The 11,812-nt window shown below is 45.0% G+C and overlaps 1 protein-coding gene across 1 annotated transcript; it reads right to left on the bottom strand.

Annotated features, from left to right (window-relative positions):
• Nucleotides 1-1,021: 1,021 nt before the first annotated feature.
• LOC122046870 (F-box protein At1g67340-like) lies at nucleotides 1,022-2,604 on the bottom strand. The gene is made up of 3 exons (XM_042607783.1): nucleotides 2,267-2,604; nucleotides 2,001-2,163; nucleotides 1,022-1,912 (listed from the first exon to the last, which is right to left on the bottom strand). Exons 1-3 carry the CDS (start codon nucleotides 2,542-2,544, stop codon nucleotides 1,196-1,198), a joined length of 1,158 nt encoding a protein of 385 aa, XP_042463717.1. The 5' UTR covers nucleotides 2,545-2,604; the 3' UTR covers nucleotides 1,022-1,195.
• Nucleotides 2,605-11,812: the final 9,208 nt, after the last annotated feature.

Raw genomic sequence — 11,812 nt, 5'->3', positions numbered from 1 at the left:
CAGCAGGGGCTGATGGAGGAAGACGAACACAACAACGAGCGTCTCTCTCCCTTTTTTGACTGCTTTCCTTTCTTGTTTTTCCTTTCTTCCGCTCTCGTTTGGAAAAGCAGACAGATAAGAGGAGGAGGAAGGTTTTAATTGAATTAAATTAATTTAACAAGTTAAAGGGTAAATTAGTAAATATAAAATTAAATAATTGTATAATCTTAATCGAACCAAACACCTAATAAGTTATGTTGTATTCCCTATAACCTTTGTTATGTGATTACCTGGTAATCACATAACCAAGGTTATAGATGATGATTTGAACCAAACGCACCCTAAGGGTTTTGTTTGGGAGATGCTGATTGGGAGGCAGGAACTGTCTATATATATGTATTGTGCAAGAAAATTAAGCCTTATCTGTAATCCAGACGAATTATACATATATTTGTGGTAAACAAGCAAATATCTTTGGATTCCTGGTTGTATCCGTTGGGTTCACTTTTGACTTGGGTGCTATGAGAGTGAATGAGGGAGAGAGACAGGGCAACTTTATTGGATTTGCAGGGAAGAAGACACAAGCAGAGGCAGGCTTAACCCCAACGCAAAGGTGAAGAGTTAACCCTGGTCCACGCGTGAGTAAAAAAGCAAGCAGCTAATTAATTATTTATTTGAAAGAAAAAGCTGCTCACGAGTCGCGCATGCCAAGCCAATAAGCCATGCCGCCACCTCCACGTCGCTTTACTTTAGGGCCTAGCTACTCTCCCTAAAGCTAATTTATTTAATTTTCTTTTTTTTTTAATAAAAAATCCCGTGAAAGCTTTTTTATTATGACATTCTTCAACTTACCATACGTGAACCTAAAATAAAATTAGTTTCTCAACTAAGGATAAGAATATGATGCAAGATGGTAAAACAAGATTGAAATTTGTTCTTTATTTTTTTTTTATGAATGAAATTTGTTCTTTATTGTTAATATGAAAAAGACAAAGGTTTTTGTTTTCTGAAACTCCATGTCCTCTACTGAACGGCGCATTGAACAAAAAAACACTTCTTTTTTGCATTCTATACAGAAGAAAAGAAGGAAAATAAACATTCGAGTAAAGGAAAAAAACAACGGAATTAAATAATTAAAAAGGCCTTGCACGCACCAAAAAAAATCAAAAATAAAAAACCGCCCTCCTTTCTCTTTCGCAGGAAACTCTATTCATCATCACTCGTTACCAGGCACCTCCGGCGGACCACCACCGGCGGCTGCTGCAGCGTCGAGCCACCGCTCCATGGGAGCGCACTCTGCCTTGTGCACTAGCTTCCAATGGAGAGCTTGGCAGGCCCTCGAACAGTAATTGACAGCGCCACAGACGGAGCACCGCCGGAATTCGTGGCGGCGCGTCTCCGGGCGGCCACAGCCGGTGTGGGAGCAGAGTCGGAGACCCTCGTCACCCTTCCCGCCGCCAGGTCCTCTCTGCGCGAACCACTCCGCCATGAACTTGTTCGCCGGATGCGATTCCGGAGGCGGGACGTTGCAGCCGTAATCGCTGAGGAGCGAGCAGCCGGAAGCCAGGGCGTGGTGGTGGTTGTGATTCTGCCGCCAGGCTGCATGGGAGGCGTATGAGGACCTGAGAACGGATGCTAGCTCTCGGGCGTTGGCCTGGACAAGGAATCGCCGGCCCTCGGCGACGTTCCGTCGGACTCCATAACCGTCCTGGAGGCAATGGCCGAGCTCCCGAAGCGCGTCGACATGGCCGAGAAACGCCGCGTGGGCACACAGCGCCACACCGGCGTGAAGGTCTTTGTCTCCCTTGGAGCCGCCGCTTCCGTTGAACTGAATCACGGCGAGGGAGTACAGAGCTGCCGCGTGAGACGCCATCGCCGCCCGGGCCATCAGCGCCGCCCCGCTTCCCCTGTTCTCTAGGCAGTAGAATCGAATCTGCATACCCAATTTTCACACAAAGATCACATCTTTATCCTTCGAATCTCTCGAAACCCTTCAATTTAGTCGATGAATGAACACCTACCATTCCCAGCACGTAACAAGCTTCAATGTTTCCGGAATCGGCGCACTGCTTCAGGAATTTATGCGCCGAATCCGACCAATTTTTAGCCTTAATTACGAGAGATTTCAGAGACGCCTTGGCAAGAACAAGGGGATTCCATCCCAATCCTTTCAATCTCTTGCATCTATCAAATTCAAGAAAAAAAAATTATTTTTGATCACATATATATATATATATCTATATATAAAATGGGCTAAAGTTATCACGGCAAGTGAGGCTGTGCGTACGTTAGCGTCACGCTCACAAGATCCGAAGGTGAACCAGCGGTGGCGCTGAGTTTGCAGAGGATGGAAATGATGAGGTCGTCAGGGAGGCCGTCGAAAAGGTCGGCCTTGTCGGAAACGGGTCGACCCTCGTCGTCCAAATACTTGTCTTCGCCGGAACCCCCTCTCCGCCGCCTCTTCTGGCTCCGGTTGTTGGTCGTCTTCTCCTCCTCCGGCGACCTCCTCCATTCGGGCTCCCGCTTCATCCCGGGATAGCTGATCAGGCCTCGCCTCGTTCGCATCTCTCTCGCACGTGTTTCGTAGGCAGGAAGAGGTGAGGCGACAGCTACGGCGAAGGCCAAGGCAGGCGAGAGGGATAAGGCTGCCATGGGCATTTATAGTGGTGTCCGGAGCGGAGAGAGACAAGACCAAACATGGGTCGGGGCTCAAAGGACTTCTCTACCATTTCTACTTCTAGGAATCACAACATTACCACAGTCAATGACCGTTGACCGTCGGTTGGGCAACATTATCGTCCGATACAATTTTGCTTTTTGAATCCAAATAGGAAAAATGATTTAATCAAGTATCGATTAATTGCCGCGAAAAGAATGTGGAAACTATCCCGTCAAATTTGCAACTACCATAACGACCGCGTCTCAAATAGGGCTCTCAAATTTCCATACAGGGCAGCCTCATCTCATCTCATCTCATCTCATCTCATGGCTTTCAAGTTTTAGGTAAAAAAATAATAATAATAAATCCAAACAAATTCCTTTTCTTTCACTTTGTTGGTTTCAACAAGTGTCTTACCCCAAATTAGAGTGTCTTACCATTTGAGGATTCTAATTTAACTGTCTCGGTTAGCTAAATGCTGAGCGAGGGGTAGATGACCCCCCATTCAAAATCGACCATTTAACTATCAGTTCACAATTTATGCATATATATATATATATATATATATATACAGAAATGATATGCTACGGATAAAGTCGTGCGAATCGCTGCGGACTTGCCTTCCTGATCGGTCACCAGTCCGATCAGGGAACCTCCTGATCGGTCTGTAGACCGATCAGAAAATGATCGGTTCCCTGATCGGTCACCAGACCGATCAGGAAGGCATGTCTGACCAATATCCGCATATATATATATATATATATATATATATATATATATATATATATATATATATATATATATATATATATATATATATATATATATATATATATGTGATGCGGTGATGATTAGGGGTCATATCCCGCTATCACGGTGAAGGTCAAAGTCAAGATGGTCAACGGACGGATGATCTTGATCGGTCGGACGGGGCATATGCCGACCGTGGGTTAAGCACCGACCCACCATCTCCGCATTGAGTAATCAAACCAGTGCTCAAGCGCCGCGTAGAAGGCGAGCCAAACGGCTCTCCCATTCGGTGCGACAGTGGATTTCCGAACGAGCGGTTATCCCGCTCGACCCAGCAACGGACGACACTTAGACGGGGGACTTTCAGCCGAGCGGCTATCCCGCTCGATGCGGTAGGGATATTAGAGTCCTGGTCGGACGGTCATTCTGCTCGGCCAAACAACAGACACAACGAAATGTCCTTCGACATCTTTTTCGGAGTTAGTGTCGCTGATGGGCGCCATGGTCAGATAGAGGATCGTACGGCGGAAGCCTCCACTGTTACTTCAGAGATATGCTCGGGTCGTTAAGATGTTGTGTCAGAGATACTTTACTGACATGTCTTCTCAGGGAATATTTGGGAAAGCGTGCCCACTTTAAGAAGCGTGCACACATGCTATAGGAGCCCTATATAAAAGGGAGTCTAGGCATCGGTGGAGGTATATTTTTCTCACGATTTCTACTGTTGCGCTACAATTGTCTTTACTTCTTGCTTCCCTGGAGATTGACTTGAGTGTCGGAGGGCCATCATCGGGAACTTCTTCCTTGGCTAGGCACTGACACTGCTTGTGTTGCAGGCGGGAGCGAAGTCCACCAGAGGTCAGCAAGAGCGCCACATCCTCAGCATCCGTCTCCCCGACTTTCGGACAGGATCATATTTGGCGCCGCACGTGGGAGCGGATAAAGTCCTCATTCACTCAGATTCCCAGCTAGACCCCCAGCAACTATCCGGGGCCTTTGAAATAAGTAGATCCCGGCTAAGGCTCTATGCAGAGACTTTCGAAGAGCTGAAGGCTAACTTCCAAGAAGTGGTTATATGAAAGATCCCCTGATCGGAGAACCAAGCGGTGGATGAGCTAGTGAAATTGGCCAGTTTGATAACACCGATCATCATACGTCAGCCGATCGAGCAAGTCTCACTAGTGGCCCACATCGACCATATGGAGGGAATCACCTTCTCGAACGACTGGAGGACGACCCTGACAGAGTTCCTATGTTCAGGAAATACACCTTCCGATCTGGAGGATGCTCGTCTAATAAAAAAAGAGGGTCAGTCGGTTCACATTGATCAGCGACCAGCTTTATAAGAAAGTCTTCTCCCGACCCCTACTCAAGTGTGTCAGACTAAAAGAAATCAATTACATTCTAAATGAGGTGCACCAAGGCTCTTGTGGAGGTCATCCGACTGCGCATTGATCCTAAAAATATTTCTGGTCGACCCTCCAAGAGGATGCCGCTCAGACGGTAGCCACTTGCCCGTCTTGCCAGAAGTACCACAACATGCCGCACCGACCGACTGAGGAAATGAAAGCGTCCACAGTATTGTACCTATTCGACCAATGGGGCATGGACATCATGGGGTCTTTCCCTATGGCAACCGGTCAGTGTAAATTTCTACTAGTGGCGGTGGACTACTTCTGGAAGTGGGTAGGGCGGAGCCACTTGCAAGAATCACCGAGCGGATGGTCACCAAATTTATTTGGTAAAACATTATCTGCCGGTTCGGAATCCCACGCTGACTCATGTCTGACAATGGGAGGCAGTTCGTCGGTCAGGAGCTTAAAGAATTGTGTGAAGGCTATGACATCCAACAGTCCTTCACCTCGGTGGCCTACCCCCAAGGCAACGGGCAAGCGGAAGTCACCAATTGGGAGATCCTCAGAGTCTTGTGTGCTCGGCTCGACCACATGGGAGGCAGTTGGGTCGACGATCTTCCTAGTGTGCTATGGACTCTTCGCACGACTCCGAAAGAGGCGACCGGTGTAACCCCATTTCAGTTGGTGTACGACGACGAAGCAGTCGCCTCAGTAGAGGTCGGGGTAGAATCCGATCGAGTGTAGCACTACGACAAAGGGAATGCCGAATGGAGGTTGATGGAGCTTGACTTGGTGGACGAAGCAAGGGCAAAAGCCGTCGTTCGAATAATGGCCTACCGACAACGCATGAGGCAGAATTACAATCGGCGGGTGATCCCGAGGTCCTTCCAGGTCAGCGACCTCGTCTGGAAGAAAGTAAAGTTGGTCGGCGACATCGCCAATCTCAAGGCACCATGAGCGGGACCGTTCAAGGTCATGCGGAAGCTCCATTCAGGCGTCTATTATTTAGAGGACGAAGAAGGGAGACAACTCGAGAGGCCCTGGAGCGTGAACCATCTTCAACCCTACAGGGCTGGATGAGAGGTGCACAAGTGAATCCTGTATTTCATAGCTGTTGTATATTTGCTGAATACAGGGCAAAGTTTGAATAAAAAAAGAAAAGGCCTCTTTAAGCGCGTCTCCATCAGCTGTCGAGCGACGACCTTAAACCATCGTCTCCATCAGCGGTTGAGCGGCGACCTTAAACCCTCATCTCTATCAGCCGTTGAGCGGTGACATTAAATGCGCGTCCCCAACAACGGTCGAGTGCCGACCTTAAACCCTCATCTTCATCAGCGGTCGAGTGGCGACCTTAAACCCTCATCTCCATCAGTCGTCGAGCGACGACGTTAAACGCGTGCCCCCAACAACAGTCGAGTGGCGACCTTAAACCCTCATCTCCATCAGCCATCGAGCAGTGATGTGTAAACGCGTGTCCCCAACAACGGTCGAGCGGCGACCTTAAACCCTCGTCTCCATCAGCTGTCGAGCGGCGATTTTAAACGTGTGTCCCCAACAATGGTCGAGCGGCGACCTTAAACCCTCGTCTCTATCAGCGATTGAGCGGCGACCTTAAACCCTTGTCTCTACCTTAAATCGTCAAGCGGTGACATTAAACGCAGGTCTGCTTCCAATCGTTGAGTGGCGACGTTAAACCCGGGCCTTCATCAAATACCCAAGCGACAACGATAGACCCGAGTCTACGCGGGTGGTCAAACGGCTGATTGCGAATAAGGGTTGCTCAAAAGCCCCCAAATTTGTAGATGAACGACCCGTTTCGGAGAATGTACCAAAATACTTCAAGCTCTGCAACTTGGAAAGAAAGGTGAATCGAGTAGACATGCATATAAACTACTGCCGATCAGAAAAGTTATGAGGCTGCAATACTAGTGAGAGAAGACTAGAAAACAAATAGTAAGAAAAAAGGGGGCTTGGCCGAACGGCCTGGCATGCATTAATACTTAAAAAGTTTACCAAAGGGGAGATTACAAAGATAAAGCCCTCAACCTCACTCTAGGTAATCTAGCACGTCGTCCGGCAGAGCGGCTGTGAGCTTATCTTTTCTTATGACCTTTCTCGTCACAGCGGTCGGCAAGTGGTTCCCTTCGCGAAGCTGACCAATCGTCCCTTCGATCGCTAAGTCGAATAGTTAAAGGGTCCAATCGGTGAATGTTACACAACTGCAAGTATACGATTTCGTCATCAGTAATATATAAGATTTGTCGAATCCATAGGGGATGTTGATTAAGCACTAGAGATGTCGCAAAGTAAGTTATCTAGACGGTCGAAAGTTGGCTTTGGCGCTTGCCAACTAACGAGAGTAATTGAAGAGAGAAAGAGAAGGATGAGAGAATCGATCTTGGAGGGAATTCAGCTTTGGGAGATGGATTCTAAGATTTTGGTTTCATTATGATGAGATTGATGTATTACGTTCTATCCTTTACTCATTGTCCATCAACATGCGTTCACCGAAAGCTAAAGCAATCATCCTTAAGCACTAAATAGAGAAGATCCCTGTGAAATCCTGTTACGGTTAACCCCTGTCACTAGGATGCCTCGGTAGATCACAAGAACGCAACTCTAATTGGTGTCATTAAGGATAGAAATAAGGGCTTGGTTTGGTCTCTTACTTCCTTGCGGAGAAGTTGCCTCTCCTTTCGAGAAAATACCCTAGATGTCCGTGAACGGGTTACCCCTAACACTAGGGCCCCTCGGGTATACGATCTAAGATATGTTAGCTAGAGCCCTAGAGCCAATCATTTGATGATTGTATTTTGGACTTGTTGTATCATATTCTATATAAATAAAAAGGCATTTGTTTTGGTTATTATACTTACTTGTATTGGTGCCAGATAAAATAAGTATAATAGCGTCCTTGAGTAGAAGGTTCTCACCTATATCAATCGGTTAGTTGAACCGATAGTGAGATGATATAGGGAACACTACTCTTAATCATTCCTAGTCGAGTATTAACATTTAGGGACAATGTTAATGCAATAAGACTAGCATGTAGGTCAACTAGATGACTTGATCTCACAAGTCATGGATATAGAGATATCAAGTTGACACATGAGTATGCATTAGAGAATGTATACTGAATGACCCGCCATGAGAAAGTATCATGGATCGTTATATGAGTGTCATATACTTTCTCATGTGGCTATTAGTATGACTACTAGTCCTTAGACTTGAAGTCACCATGGATCCCTACATAAGGAGTTATGTACTTTGGTTTCGTCAAACGTCACCCGTAACTGGGTGGACTATAAAGGCGATTACTGGGTATGTAACAAATTATGCAGAGGGATGTGAGTGATGTAGATAGGATCTATCTCTCCTATATGACGGGAGTGACATCGATATTCTTGATAGAGTGAGACCACGAAGTGTATGGCCATACCCAAATGAGTCAATATGAGATATTGAGCTCATTTGATTGAGTGAGTCTACTTGGAGTTCAAGATTTAGATTGGTCAGAGGATGACACGGTCTATGCCTCACATTGATCAATCTAGATGTCTAGGATAGAAGGACACTTGTCATATATTGTGAGGAGTCACAATTAGTAGTCACAAGGTGATGTTGGATCTCAACATTCTTGTAACTTGGGTAGCAATGATGTATTGCTAGATGCCGCTCATTGCTTATGTTTTTAAAAGAGTTTAGAAACATTGCCAACGTTACAAGAACCTATTGGGTCACACACAAAGAATAAGTGGATGGAGATTAGGTTCATATGATGAACCAATTGAATTAGGTTCATATGATGCACCAAAGATTGGATTCAAATTAGACTTATTGAGTTAGACTCAATTAGATTCAATTGTTGAATGAGTCTAATTTAAATTTGATTCATTAAGTCAATTTATATTAATGAATTGAGATTCATTAAATTGAAATTGACTTGAATCAAAGGTTGGATTTGACTCAACAAGGAAGAGAATTGGTCAATTTGACTTGACCAAATGGAAGTTGAAACATCAAGTTTGACTTGATGCATTGCCACATCATGAAGGTTGACTCATCCTACATGGCATGACTAACCTTGCCACATCATCTCCACCTCATGAGGTGTGCCACCTCATGGAGGTTACAACACCTCCCATTCCATTTAATGTGGTCGGCCACATTAAATGAGGGAGTTATGAGTGTTGGGTTTTTCAGGCCGCAAAAACCGCTTTTCGCGTCGCGGAAACTCCGAATCGCCCAAGCCACGGATCTCGTGCAAGGTAAAACTTTCGAAAAATACGAGTATGAGTTTAAAACACGATCGACTCTTAGATCTATGAGGGAAAAACATTTACCCTTGATGCGTGCCCTTCGTAATCCCGCAACATCCAAAAGGTAGCCGGATCTCGAGACCGTCAAGCGAACGGTCCTCTAGCGGTATCCACACGAACAAGGAGTGGTCTTCTACCACTCAAAGATGGAGAGGAGAACCCACAAGTGTGCTAGCACTTTCTAGGGCTCTCGGATTAGATCTAAAAGGTGAGAAAGGAGAGAAGGGAAAAAGGAACTCACACACTCCTCTAGGTACTCTCCTTTTGTGACCTTCACACCACCTAGTTACTTGGAATCAACTCTCACTTCTTCTCCACCATGAAGCCACGACCATCAGCAAGCTAGAGAGAGGGAGAAGCACCCAAGGAAGAAGAAGCATTGAACACCATTCAATTGCCACCAAATGAAACCCTCTCCTCACTTAGTGTGGCCGGCCACCACATGTGTTACCCCCACATTAATGTGGCCAGCCACATTAAGAGGATTAATGGTGTGTAACCTCCATGAGGTGGCACACCATTATATAAGGGGATGATGTGGCATGCCATGTAGGATGAGTCATCCTCATGATGTGTCAATTCATCAAGTCAAAACTTGATGTGTCAACCTCTATTTGGTCAAGTCAAACTTGACCAATGCTCTTCCTAGTTGAGTTAAATCCAAGCTTTGATTCAAGTCAATTTTAATTTAATGAATCTCAATTCATTAATATAAATTGACTCATGAATCAAATTTAAATTAGACTCATTCAACAATTGAATCTAATTGAGTCTAACTCAATAAGTCTAATTTGAATCCAATCTTTGATTCATCATATGAATCTAATCCTATTGGTTCATCATATGAACCTAATCTCCATGCACATGTTCTTTGTGTGTGACCCAATAGGTTCTTGTAACGTTGGCAATGTTTCTAAACTCCTTTAAAAACATAAGCAATGAGCGGCATCTAGCAATACATCATTGCTACCCAAGTTACAAGAAATGTTGAGATCCAACATCACCTTGTGACTACTAATTGTGACTCCTCACAATATGTGACAAGTGTCCTTCTATCCTAGACATCTAGATTGATCAATGTGAGGCATAGACCGTGTCATCCTCTGACCAATCTAAATCTTGAACTCCGAGTAGACTTACTCAATCAAATGAGCTCAATATCTCATATTGACTCATTTGGGTATGGCCATACACTTCGTGGTCTCACTCTATCAAGAATATCGATGTCTCTCCCGTCATATAGGAGGGATAGATCTCATCTACATCACTCACATCCCTCTGCATAATTTGTTATATACCCAGTAATCGCCTTTATAGTCCACCCAGTTACGGGTGACGTTTGACGAAACTAAAGTACATAACTCCTTATATAGGGATCCATGGTGACTTCAGGTCTAAGGACTAATAGTCATACTAATAGCCACATGAGAAAGTATATGACGCTCATATAACAATCCATGATACTTTCTCATGGTGGGTCATTCAGTATACATTCTCCAATGTATACCCATGTGTCAGCTTGATATCTCTATATCCATGACTTGTGAGATCAAGTCATCGAGCTGACCTACATGCTAGTCTTATTGTATTAACATTGTCCCTGAATGTTAATACTCGACTAGGAATGATTTAGAGTAGTGTTCCCTAAATCATCTCACTATCGATTCAACTAATCGATTGATATAGGTATGAACCTTCTACTCAAGGACGCTATTATACTTAGTCTATTTGGCACTAATACAAATAAGTATAATAACCAAACAAATGCCTTTATTAATATACAAGAATATGATATACATGAGTCCATACAATCATCAAATGATTGGCTCTAGGGCTCTAACTAACAATCTCCCACTAGCACTAGTGTCAATCAGTATAGGCTCTAAGGCCTAATGACCTAGTGTGACCATCATGCTTCCTCTGTGCCAAAGCCTTGGTCAAGGGATCTGCGATGTTAGCCTCTGTAGGTACTCTGCAAATCTTCACATCTCCTCTATCGATAATCTCTCGAATGAGATGGAAGCGCCGTAGTATGTGCTTGGTCCGCTGGTGTGAGCGAGGTTCCTTCGCATGTGCTATAGCTCCATTGTTGTCACAATAGAGCTCAACTGGGTCAGCGATGCTAGGAACCACCCCAAGTTCAGTGATGAACTTGCGGATCCAAACTGCCTCCTTTGCTGCCTCTGATGCAGCAATATACTCGGCTTCTGTTGTAGAATCAGCTACTGTATCCTGCTTCGAACTCTTCCAGCTGACAGCACCACCATTAATGCAAAATACGAACCCCGACTGCGATCTATAGTCATCCTGGTCGGTCTGGAAGCTAGCATCACTGTAACCCTTTACAGCTAGCTCATCATTGCCTCCATATATCAAGAAATATTCTTTAGTCCTTCTTAAGTACTTAAGAATATTCTTGACCGCTATCCAGTGACTTTCACCTAGATCTGACTGGTATCTGCTCGTCATGCTCAAAGCATACGAGACATCAGGTCGAGTACATAGCATGGCGTACATGATCGATCCTATGGCTGAGGCATAAGGGATCTGATCCATGCGGTCTCTCTCCTCTCTAGAAGAGGGACCTTGAGTCTTCGAAAGACTCACGCCATGTGACATCGGCAGAAATCCCTTCTTGGAGTTCTGCATGGCAAACCGTAGGAGTACCTTGTCAATGTATGTACTCTGACTTAGGCCAAGCAATCTCTTAGATCTATCTCTATAGATCTGAATCCCTAGAATGCGGGTTG

Source organism: Zingiber officinale, chromosome 2B (genome assembly GCF_018446385.1).
Source record: "Zingiber officinale cultivar Zhangliang chromosome 2B, Zo_v1.1, whole genome shotgun sequence".
Classification (NCBI taxonomy): domain Eukaryota; kingdom Viridiplantae; phylum Streptophyta; class Magnoliopsida; order Zingiberales; family Zingiberaceae; genus Zingiber; species Zingiber officinale.
This window is presented reverse-complemented; position numbering and strand designations above follow the sequence as displayed.

Excerpts from the sequence above, each read along its gene's own strand:
- LOC122046870 (XM_042607783.1), bottom strand. The coding sequence starts at position 2,544 with ATGCGAACGAGGCGAGGCCTGATCAGCTATCCCGGGATGAAGCGGGAG. Across the intron at positions 2,164-2,266 it reads CTTGTGAGCGTGACGCTAAC|ATGCAAGAGATTGAAAGGAT; the intron begins GTACGCACAGCC and ends TGAATTTGATAG. Across the intron at positions 1,913-2,000 it reads CTTGTTACGTGCTGGGAATG|ATTCGATTCTACTGCCTAGA; the intron begins GTAGGTGTTCAT and ends TTGGGTATGCAG.